The following is a 12408-nucleotide window of genomic DNA, read 5'->3' on the forward strand; positions in this document are numbered from 1 at the left end:
GGCCAGAGGTGGGTCTGAACTCAAGAGCTGGGGGAAAGTCTGAGAACTCTTTACCAGGTCTACACTGCAGCCCTGTCCCCCTGTTACTAAGCAAAAGTGGCTCCTCGCAAAACCATGACAGATCTCTAGAGATCATCTAGTCCAATCTTCCAATCCTCTGCTAAAGAAAATTCACTTATTGGACCATTCCAATCCCCATCATTCTATGATTCACTTCAATTAAGTCACATAGGAACATATCCAGGTAGGCTTGAAAGCCTCCAGAGAAGCAGACGCAACAATCTGTCTGGAAAGCCTGTGCCAGGGCTCCCTCACCCTCACAGGAATGAAGTTTATCCTCATGTTCAAGTAGAACTTCCTGTGTTCCAGCTTGTGCCTGTTACCCCTTTGTCTTGTCACTGGGCACTACAGAGGAAAGACTCACCGCAACCTCTCAACACCCATTCTTAAAGTATTTATAAGCATTGATAAGATCCCACACAGTTTTCTCCAGCCCTAGGTCTCACAGCCTTTCCTCACAAAGAGATATTCTAGTCCCTTAATCACCCTGGTGGCCCTGTGCTGGACTCTCTCCAGAAGTTCTCTGTTCCTCTGGAGCTAGGGAGCCCAGAACTGGACACAGGACTCCAGATAAGGCCTCATCAGGGGAGGGTAGAGAAGGAGCAGAACCTCCCTCAACCTGCTGGCCACACTCTTCTTGATGCATTCCAGGATGCCATTGGCCTTCTTGGCCACGATGGCACACTGCTGGCTCACGTTCTGTTTATTATCAATCAGGACTGCCAGGTCTCTCTCTGCAGAGGTGCTCTCAAGCAGGTCAATCCCCAGCCTGTACTGGTGCATGGGGTTGTTCCTTCCCAGATGCAGAACTCTGCACTTGTCCTTGTGGAACCTCATGAGGTTCCTCTCTGCCCAACTCTCAAGACAGTCAAGATCTCATTGAATGGCAGCACAGCCTTCTGGGGAATCAGCCAGTCCCCCCAGTTTGGTGTCATCAGCCAACCTGCTGATCTTTAAAGGTCATTTCACACTTCTGTATCCATAAATGCCATTTAAAATGAAATAATCCAGTCAATAGATGCTTCTTTTTATTGTCAAATGTAAATTTAAGGTCAAATGTAAATAATGATTGTACTGCCCAAAACTGGGCATTGATTATGTTGCCCAAAAGAAACAAGGGGTTTGTAATTTTTTTATTTAATTTACTAGTTGAGTTATATCCATATTATGGCAATGTCATGGTCTAGGACAGTGTAATTACATTAAAGTAGATTACTGTTTGCTAAGAATGATATTGGATCACTGGACATGTAAGTGGTAGGAAACTTGACTGGAAATACTTTGGATTATTTTAATTTCATACTTTGATTACAGAACCAGATTGAGCATCCAGTCCAACAAGTGCTCATTTTCCCTTTGGAATAAAAGATGTCGATGATGGATTTTTCTAATAATTGGCCAGTGAAGATTATTATTTTTTTAAAAAAAGTGGCCTACTTGGAATACCTACTGATGTTAATGGAAGACAGAGACATGAGTAGCTTGCTATCTTTTACCACTTCTGTTTTTTCATATATCCATCAGTGACGTTACTTGAGTGTAAAACCTCCTTAGCTACACAAAGGAGTTATGGGAAACAAAACATATCGAGAGGGCATAGCTCAGTTTGTTAATTACTTCTATGCTGCAAAGGCTGCTTTAGTGCCTGTAACTTCTAGAGAAACTGCAGAGTTAGTTTACTACATTATGGCACCTCTTTCATGACTATTTTATACTTTCTGCAGTTCTGGCATCTGTTTAACACTTTCACCTATCTCCTGATACCCACCACACATATGATAGTCCTTTGCTTCTCTTCAAATGAGGAAATTCTTCTCCCAACTTTGGGTCTAGTAGCCTCTTTTTCATGCAAATGGAGTAGAAGATATTGAAAAGAAAGGTGGTCAAGGTGAAACTTCTTATAGGTATGTCATCTAAAATTTATTCAACATTTTACTTTCTTAGACTCATCATTTCAATTTTTTTCTTAGTGTTTTTGACCTTTGTTCTTCCAATGCAAATATAAATCTTATACATCTTTACAATTCAAAACACTATGGCAATTTTCACTGAGACTTTATTACTATACATTAGCAAGGGTATAAGATGCACAGACAATTGTTTGCATCATTGTTTTACTCATTTCCCATCTCACCCACCATGATCCCATTCTATAAGTATGTTTCAGAGAAAGTTGAGAGAAATCATATTATGAATTTTGCCTTTTGCATACAGTAGTTATCTCAGTCTGTCCAAGTAAGTAAAATTCCATCTGGAAAAGCAAATACACTATGTGACAGATCAAAAAAAAAGGAGATGCTTAGTACTACATTTCTGAAGTAGACTACTTGATATACAAGTCTTAACAGTCAAAACCAAAAGTCATCTGCTCCGCTGCTCCTTGTACTTGCTCTCTCTCTGCTTTTTAACCGTAACATGTCCATGACACTGCGTGCATATATGTCTCTCAAATTAACATTGATATTTGAATCGCTGGATGAGTTCTTCATGAGTTTCTTCAAAGCTTCGCGTTGGCGAAGAGCAGCTTCTTTTATCTTCAGTGTAAAGTAACAGGCAGAAAACCGATCATTTATTATAGCTATTGGCAAAGCCAAAACCAGTATTCCTGATAGTATACACATAAAGGCCACTACCTTACCAATGGTAGTGTCTGGTCTAATGTCACCATAACCAACAGTTGTCATGGAAGTTGTTGCCCACCACCAAGCACCAGGCACGCTTGTGAAAGTTGTGCCTGGCACACCTTGCTCAACAAAGTACTCCACAGTGGAAAATATAGAGATTCCTACAGAAAGGAAAAGCAGCAGCAGACCAACCTCCTCGTAGCACTGTGCGATAGTCATCCCAAGAGATCTTAAGCCTGAAAGACAAGAAATGCTGTAACTAAGTTGATTCGTATAGCTGTCATCACAACTTCACAAAACTTTTTCTCTCATTTGAAAGCTGACTGCTTTATGTTTTCCTTTGACTATGAGTGAACATACCTTAAGAAAAAGGGATGCTGCTCTCAACACTACTGGGAAAATGTGATTTAAAGAAATAGATTCAAATGTTAGACTGAACCACTGACATTGATTTCCTTAATACAGAATATAGCAATTCTCCTCATTACTTAGTGTTAGAACTACATACACATATAATTTTGAAAACTAATCAGTCTTCATTTAGTAATTGGCTATAACAGAAGATCTAGCACAGTTTTTAATAAGTTATCTAAATAATTTATCTAAATTAATGTTCCCTACTTTGAGACTGAATGTGTCAAGCTCCTGTTTTTCAGGCACTCAGAGTTATCAAATCTGTGTTCCCAGGTGGGTGCTTAGAACCTAGTTCAGTCAATCAGTAACTTTTTCTTTAACGAGGGCTATTTTTGATCCTTTTATGGTTCTCACAGCCTCTATTCAACACCTGTCCCCTTAAAACCTATCAATATCTTTATCTGTAGACATTAAAACAAATACAGTATATCAGCAGCAGCCGTACTTGTGCCAAAACTGGAGATAGCAAAGCCTTCCAATGGAAATATGGTATTCTGTTAGTTCACAGATGTACTGCATCAGTCTTATTGCCTGTGAGCTACACAGGGTGTGCATGTGCAGCTGACTGCTCTCCATAACCCCCTACATTCATTTTAGAGCAGCTACCTCAAGTCTAAACTGCCCAACAAAGCAAGCAGGAAAGTAAATCAAATAATAGTGCAATGGATAAGTGTTGCACACATAAACAAAGAAGGAAGGTAACAGGGTACCAACTCATCTGAGGCACATGGGAGACTGAAATTATCTTTTGAATCACAAGTGATTTTGGACTGGTTTTCAATACTGTTTTTTAAAAATGTGCTGCTTTCTTTAACAAATGAGAAAACACAATGCTTATGAATTACCCTTCATGGGGTACACTCTAACTGGTGTTTGCAAAATAGCTTATTGGAGTTCTGCCTCTGCTTGTGGCCTTCATTACCATAATAAACAATTTGATTTGCTTTTCTTTCCTAAACCTCAAACTACAAGATGCCAAAATTTTTCCTTGCTCTTTCTTTTCTCCTTCAGGTCTAAGACTTTTTGAAGTTTTTGTTTACGTACAGCAAATAGTGAAAGCACACACTAGTTTATAGGAAATATTACCTTTTTAAATGTTTTCTTCTAGCAACTCTAGTTAAGGATTGGCCCATATCCAGGTTTTATATTACTATAACTACGATGCATTAATTTCAGTGTTTATCATAAAGACACAGTTTAAATCTACAATACAAAAGGAATAATATATATCATTGTAATCTTTTGTCTGTTAATAGGCTTGCCTTCACGTTTTAGAAATGGCCTAATATCAGCAGTGCAAAAGCTATGTGAGACATTTGCCATGATCATCACACTCTCATCTTCCAACAAGCTATCATCATCCTTTGCCCTCTAACCTTCCTAGTGAATACAGCAGGAGAATAAGTCCTTCTAGGTCACCTGGAAAAAGGTACTCCAATTAAAATCACCTCTGTATCACTTCTTTTCAAAGCATAAATGAGTACTGTAAAAACCAAGGTTTTCCCCTTATGATGGCTCCTAAGAATCCTAGAGTTAAAAATCAGTGCACCTCTTGGATGAGCCAGTTAAAAATAAGGAGGAACGGAATGACTGCTAACTCTTTGTATCACTTTGATGACTCCACCAGCAACCTATGGTTAACTATTCTGTTAAGGAGTCTGGGGTTTTAAAAATATTCTTATCCTCATCTAACACAAAGACTTCACATCTTCAGATGAAGTCATGAGACATTTTTAGGCAAATCTACAAATCAGACAAGTTACTAGACTGTATAGCTCATTGTAAGTGGGAATCAGCTAGTGTACTCAAAAGAATAACATGCTGCTATATTATTTTGTAACCATTTAAACTTCTCTGACCCCTAGCACACAGTCAAACCAGGGCTGTCCCAGCACAAACACCTCAGCAAGTCTTATGATTTCCCATAAGAACTCCTGGTCAAGAGCTGTAACAGCTTGATTACTCATGCTGGATAGTATAAGGTGCTATAACAGACCTGGCATGGGGCAGGCGAGCAGCTCACCCTGGGGGCAGGCGAGCAGCTCACCCTGGGGCCAGCCGAAGGAAAGGGAAGTGTTTCTGCTATGCAAGTCAAGTTCCATCCCTATTGACCAGAGAGACTTAGCAATAAAAGCTGTTGTTTGGGAGCTTCAGTTTACACACAGTTTTAAATCATCCTGAAATTTTGGCACTAAATCTGCTAAGTTTTGCTTTTTAATTTCTCTAGAGGCTTCTCATCTTGACACTTGCTACAGCCTTCTCTGAAACATATGCCAAACGCCATCACAAGCAAGACACTCACACTCCACTTTTCCTCAAGGAGTCAATCTATAAGTGCTTCCCAGAAGATGACCAGCAAGACTTCACACAAAACATGACCCCAGGAGAAGGTCAACAGCTAAGGAGTATCAGAGAATATGAGAAATGCACATTCGGTTCTCACCTGTACTTGAAGCCTCTCAAATCTATCATTTCAATTCCTCAGAAGAGTGGTCTCACCCTCTAGCTATATGTTTTCTGGATAGAGGTACTACTGATTTCTCAGTTGTTCTTTGGTGAACTAAATAATTACTAAATTGCATAAATAATTACACACTCGCGCCAGACTAGCCCAGATGTTTCTAGGCATCACATGAATGAAGAAAATGAAGAAAATAATTGATTCCTTTTTTCCTAACTAATTTCTGCCCCGACAGCAGAGCCAGACTGCTGACGTGATCCAAACTTTGCTATGGATCTGCACAGTATCACAGCAATGTTCTCCTTGTACTGTGAACATCTCTACTTGTTGGAAGAGGTGTTGCTGCCTGCAGCCATGAATTTTCTCATCTCCTTCTTTCTGCTCTCACACTCCTCTTGCCACACAAAACAGGTGAGCAGCACATGAAGCTTTATCTGGTCTGAGAGTGCAGGAGTCAGAGAGAACCTCCACTGGACTGTAGTTTCAGAACCACCTCTAAACACTGAGATTTGTCAGGACTGCCTAGATTTGTGCAAGGAGGATGGTCTCTGTGTATGGAACTTATAGGATTCATTTTATATTTGCAACAGTTAAGGATGTGTTTAGAACTACACTAATAAAACTCTTCTGCTATATACCTGTAGTGGTCAGAAACAGGAATTCAGATCTGCCAGTGCGTGTTTCTACTTTATTAGGGCCACATTTTATCTTAGAAGCAGAATCTCCTCTGACAGAAGATTGAAACAGAGACTTTCTACATTTAAATGATACAGATTGAATTAGTGTTCTGGCCCAAGTGGGCAGCAACTAAACTATCAAAGAAGTAAGCATAGCAATGGTAATGCTGCTCTGGATGGTTTAAATAGATACATGTTTGTCGCTTCTTGTATGTTGAAACTGGTTCTTTCGTTTCAGTAAAAAGATGACAGCTCATTTCTAGATTAGGAGACTAAATTTTCTTATGATTACTTCAATTCTACCTAACATGGAATTAATAAACTCAATATTAATGGCACTCAAAATTGTGACATAAACTGTGGCAATATTTTAATGAATTTAAGAATAAGCAGACAGAAAAGCTCAGATTATCCCTGAAAGTTAATATAACTGAAGTCAACAGTTCTACAAACATCCCAACATCTGGTTTCAAGTTGACAGGAAGAGCCATAGAACTGAATTTCATGCATTCACTCTGTAACAGTAAACACAATAAACTGGAAACTTTATAACTAGAATCAGCATACTTTTAGATCACTGTTTTGTTATTCAGCACAAAAGTGCTTTGATGAGTTCAAATCTTTTTTCTTATTTTCAAAACACAATTAGAGAGGAATGCATTCACATTACAGCTACCATAAAAAATATGTAGCAGCCTTTCATGCAAAAAAACCCCCACTATATCCTGCAAAAACTATAGTGAAAAAAAGAATTTAATTGACAGACTGAATCATTACAAGCTTCCTTTCAGCTGCTTTCTAAGGGGCAGTTATGCATCAGTATAGGCATAATCTAGGGTAGGAAAGTAAGATTGATACTTCGTATACGACTGTGATTATGCTTAGTAGCATTAAAGCTACTCCCTGCCATTGGCAGGAGTGCTGCTGCAAGCACACTGTAATGCCTGCTGAACTGAGGCCAGTTCACAAAGAGGGTGGAAATGGCTCTATAAAAAAATGGAGAGGTATCAATCTATTCCTGATTCATGGTATGAAATCTTTCAAGAGTATGTAGAGTACCATGTAAGGACAATCATCACTGTCTTCAAAACAGGCTAATATTGGAATACAGAGATCATGATTTACTATCAGGATTTAATTTTTCAAAGTTCCAAGTGTTGGCCGAACATTTCTCCCGTCAAATTTCATACCATATTGAGCACTTACTTAAGTGGGAACATAATTAAATCATTTTGAGAATGCCAAGCACTGGACAACATCGTGGCACTGAGAGGATGTGAGGGGAGTACAGCTTTCATTCTTTTATATAGCCAGGCATGCACGTGTCAACAGGTAGTAATAAAAATGGGGCAAAAACAAAGGGAAATGCAACACCTTCCAATCATTTCCAGCTTCCTCTCATAAATTTTTGCCTTCCTTTCACCACTCAGAAAGAATGAACAAGAATATTCTCAGAAATGCATTTCACCTTCTACCCAATCCATGTTTGCTGATCATCTATCTGTCTGATGACCTGTCAGGAGTGCTTGGACATGAAGGGCCTCACAGCAATTGGCGAAGGCTAGAGAAACTCAACACCGTTGGTCTGTGGTGTACCTACGTCCAACTCAGTAAGCAGCTCCCAGCTGTAGTCCACATCCCACAGAGAGACCAGTGTGCTCAGCAGGGCCAGAGAGATCCTCAACTCACTGCCTGGTAAGATTCAGTTTAAACAGTTTTCTTAAAGAATTTCTACCACAGTTGATTTCAGGATCTCAGATGTAGACAAAATCATGATGCATTTCTTTCCATATATTTTTTAGCAAAGCAGAATGTGACAGCTGTCATGAGTAGTCCTTATAATATAAAAGCATGGGTCAATGACCTCTTCCTCTTCCTTTTTTTCATCCCTAATAAAACCAACTCAAATACACATCTGTAAATTTATGATATTGTGAACGACTTTAATCTCATTAACACAAGCATTTAGAGGGTGCATGTCAAGAGGATGGGGCAGCACTTTTTTTCTGTTGTCTCCAGTAACAGGACTGGAGGTACATAAAATGTTCCACTTAAATATAAGAAAAAACTCTTTTTCCTGTGAGGGTGAGAGAGCCCTGGCACAGGCTGCCCAGGGAGGCTGTGGAGTCTCCTTCTCTGGAGGTTTTCAAAACCTGCCTGAACGTGTTCCTGTGTGACCTGATCTACGTGAACCTGCTTCTGCAGGGAGGTTGGATTAGGTGGTCCCTTCCTTCTAGAGGTCCCTTCCAACCCCTATCATTCTATGATTCTATTATCCTACGACTGGTGCATGATTCACAGCATGCAACTTTGGGGCCTGTGTTTGAAATATTCTATGCAAACAATATATTCTGGCTTTATGATGAGCTACAGTTTAATGGAGAAGGCTCTTGCCACTCAATTATCAACGTCCAAAAGGGACAACTGTGGCAGGCAGAAAAAAGAGAATTATCATTGCCATAGCCAAAAGTACCTGTTGAATGTCTTCCCAGCTTCAACATTCGCAGGGCTCTGAGCAGTCTCAGCACTTGGACAATGCGTCCCACATTCTCCAGCTCTTGGGAGCTCTCCCCACCGCACAGACTCTCCACCAGCAGGGTGATGTAGAAGGGCAGAATAGCAAGAAGGTCTATGATGTTTGCCACGCTCCTTAGGAAGCGACACCGATCCCGTGCACACAGGAACCTCAGAATAAACTCCACAGTGAACCATGCAATGCACAGATACTCTAGGGCATCCAGGAGTGGTGGTGCCAGCCAGCTTAGCTCTACTGAAATCAAAGCCATGTTGGCAATGGACACAACAACGAAAGCCATGGACAGAGTGCCGAAAGTCCTGGCTGCTGCAGAGGAGCCAGGTTTTTCCAAAACTTCCCAAAGTTTCTGCCTGACACTGGGACAGAGGCTACCAGAAAAGTCCTCTTCTTCATCTTGGGCATCCAGTTCTTCTGCATCTTTCTTGATGTCTAAGGCTTCACTCAGCTCCTTCCTCCTGAAGTACCTGCCCAGAAACACCCCCAAGGAGATTTTTAATACCAGTATGCTCACATTTTCTCATCCTCTATTATGTGAGGCAAAGGTATACACGTTAATGCATACCTTATGTGAGCTCAGAAAACGCTGATGTCAAGCATATGGCTGAAGATTTTATTAATTGAGACCCTGCAGCTTGTTTCCACTGACCTGGTATTTTTATTATCCCATTTCACACTGCTGACACTTTGCATGTGCAGGGTAATTTTATTCTGATAGCCTGTTATTTATATGGATCACGTTGACTACAGTAGGATCTACTGCATGACTAACATGCATTCTTGTAAGCAATTCTGGCAGAACCAGGTCCTCTGTTGTAAATTGTCCTCAATTTTATTAATTATACTGTGTACTACATTGTTGTATATCTGCAATACTAAAAGGGAAGGCATGATAAAAGCATTACAGCTCCTGGATGAAATTCTGATCAATACATGCTAAGATGACAAGTTCTCTTTCTTACTTTAAATATATAGATCCTCACACAAGAAAGCACATAAGCATCTGTGCCAAGTAAAACGTACATATAGTAAGTGAACAGTTGAGTGCTTTGTTAGAGCAAGAGTACACTGGTAGAAAAATTTCATTAAATAAAAACATTCATGAAGAACACTAAAAAAATCATTTTCTTTCACATCTGTATTTCTTGACTACTGCAAATCTCAAGCCTTAGACAAAGGGCCTATGCAATTTTGCTTTCATTTGATACACAGTTACTCGTGCATATACTGAAAAGATCTATAGCTCCTTGTACCACCAGAGAAGTAGGAGCTTTCAGTTACCAAGGAAGGAAGTGATGAAAACTAGGATGCAACTCTCTCAGCTGAAGAACAGGACTATGTTAGGGTAGGATAACTTCAGTATCATTTTGGGGTGGGGTTTCTTTCGGTTTCTTTCTAATAGTTTTGCCTAGTAACCCCTTTAGACAAATAGCAGTTGCATTCTTTAGAGAATTCATTTCTTCAACGCTAACAGACCAACTAGAATCACTAAAAGTGGTGGAAAGAAATTAAAACTAACTGCAAACAGAATTAACAGAAAAGTCCTGGGGGTGGTTCAGTCAAAACCCACCACGTTTCTAAGCTGTCTGTTACAGTTTGTCTCCAGTGAGCCATGTTCCTGCTGCTGCTGCCCCCTCCTTGTAAGCTGCTACATCCATGTGTGCTGCTTCCCACCACGGCTCCTGGAGCTATGCCACCCACACTCAGCCTGGCAGGTGACCACCCCCCCTTCTGCCTCTCCAGCTTGGAACTGGAAATCCTCCAGAATAGAAAGTGAGGGGTGGGGAGGCTCCAAACCCTCCCAGCAATGTGCTTGACTCTACACCCAATCCCTCTATGTAGAATGACCTCAAACTGTAGGATTGAAGGGACATCTCTCCTTTCACTATGTTTTTCACTTCTGTCATTGTCCAGGGCTAGTCCAAAGCCAGTGTGGAACTATCAACCTGTCCCTCAGCAAAGATCAACAGTGTCCTCACTGAACAGGTCTCCTCCCATTTTTTTCACATCTATCCACCTCTAGAGCAGGATTCAGGACCGAATTCATCTAACTTGGAGCACACTTAATGCTCTGCTACCCTCACTTCTGGATCTCTCACCTAATTGTGCACATGTGTAAGTCAACGCTGAGCCCACCCAGCCCGCAATCCTGTGCACAGCTTCTTCCCACAGCTCACCGGTCTCTGCAGCAGGAATCGATGCTGAGCTCGTCCAAACCCCAGTACTGGATCTCTTGCAGGAAGGAGAGTGCACAAAGCTGCTCCATCACATGCAGCCTCCCTGTCTGGTAGTAATTCAGGATGTAGCGAAAAGCCTGCGAGCTCCGGTCAAAGAAATACTCATTCTCCACAAGGTTGGCATCATCACAAAGTTCAAGGAGGCCGGAGGCCACATCCCGGGCAGCAGATACCACTACGGCCAGTTTTCCAAGACGGGTGTCAGGGTAGCAAGACAAAGTTTGCTGGGACATCACAAAACGGCTGCCTCCTACATTGATAGTAAAGCAGTCGAAGGAGGGAATAACCTTCTGGAGTAGAGGACCCTGCTCTTCCTCACTGGAGAAAACACTAGAGTCCAGGGAGCCCAGGGATGTGCTACTCCCTGGCTCCTCCAGGGATGCTTGAGAAGAAAGAGACATGCAGCAGGGAGGCGACTTCATCCTGTAGCTGCCAGCAGCAGCCCACTCTCTCCTGGATCAAAAAACACAACAAAGCTGCAGAGATTTTGTCCCGCGGGGGTAGGGTGGTCCGGCCAGCCTAGAAATGCATCCCTTTGCTTAGGCTACCGTCCCAGGGACACCTCACCGCCCCCACATCTTCCAAGTGATGCCTCCAACCGAGGCAGAAGTCAGGCAGGGTGCTGAACAGCCCGACACTGCCTACACCTGTGAGGATACGGAAGGGAGAGCAGTACCTGAGACGGCTTCACCTCCCGGTCCCTGCGCCGGCGGCCATCGGGAAGCGCCCGGCATCATCTGCCCGCTACGGCCCCTCCGCTTCAGCCTTTCTCTCCAGTCGCTGGGTCGAGGCGGGAGGAAACCAACTAGCACAACGCATCATGGAGCATGGACTTCAGCGGGGTCTCCGGGCAGCCGGACACTGCCCCGCCGCGCCCCGACAACATCCCGAGGGGCAGCGCCGCCGCCCGGCCTCGCCCCTCCCCGCGCCCCCCCGGCTCCGTCTCGCCCCGGAGCACCCTTCCTCGCCCTCCCCGCGCTCGCACCTCGCCCAGGGCCGCTGCCAAAGTTGCTTTCCTCGCCCGCCGGCCGCCGGCGACCGCACAGCCTCCCCGGACAGGGCGTTTCGGCGCGGCAGCTCGCCGCGGCCACAGCCCGCCCGCCCCCGCCGCCCGCCTCCCCAGCCCGGCCGCCCTGCCGCCTGCCCCAGCGTCCCGCCGCCCGCCCGTGCCGCCTGCCCCAGCGTCCCGCCGCCCGCCCGTGCCGCCTGCCCCAGCGTCCCGCCGCCCGCCCGTGCCGCCTGCCCCAGCGTCCCGCCGCCCGCCCTGCCGCCTGCCCCTCGCAGCAGCCTCTGCCCGCCTCAGCGCCTCACTCACAACTTCTGGGCAGCACCAGCCGCCTCCACGGCGCCTCACGTGCTGCGGGGCGCAGGCGGCGGCGGGGGCTGCGCGGACACGGGGCGG

At 43.6% G+C, this 12408-nt stretch overlaps 1 protein-coding gene across 1 annotated transcript; it reads right to left on the reverse strand.

The window, feature by feature from the left end:
• Positions 1-2408: 2408 nt before the first annotated feature.
• On the reverse strand, positions 2409-11771 carry KCNV1 (potassium voltage-gated channel modifier subfamily V member 1). Its single transcript, XM_061995708.1, has 4 exons — positions 11683-11771; positions 10947-11459; positions 8710-9236; positions 2409-2920 (listed from the first exon to the last, which is right to left on the reverse strand). The coding sequence occupies exons 2-4, from the start codon at positions 11426-11428 to the stop codon at positions 2409-2411; spliced, it is 1521 nt and encodes a 506-aa protein (XP_061851692.1). The 5' UTR covers positions 11429-11459; positions 11683-11771.
• Positions 11772-12408: the final 637 nt, after the last annotated feature.

Source organism: Colius striatus, chromosome 4 (assembly GCF_028858725.1).
Source record: "Colius striatus isolate bColStr4 chromosome 4, bColStr4.1.hap1, whole genome shotgun sequence".
NCBI classification, from domain to species: Eukaryota; Metazoa; Chordata; class Aves; order Coliiformes; family Coliidae; genus Colius; species Colius striatus.

Coding starts and splice junctions, on each gene's coding strand:
- KCNV1 (XM_061995708.1), bottom strand. CDS start 11,428: ATGAAGTCGCCTCCCTGCTGCATGTCTCTTTCTTCTCAAGCATCCCTG. Junction 9,237..10,946: donor GATTCCTGCTGCAGAGACCG/GTGAGCTGTGGG, acceptor GTTTCTGGGCAG/GTACTTCAGGAGGAAGGAGC. Junction 2,921..8,709: donor GCTGGGAAGACATTCAACAG/GTACTTTTGGCT, acceptor CTTGTCTTTCAG/GCTTAAGATCTCTTGGGATG.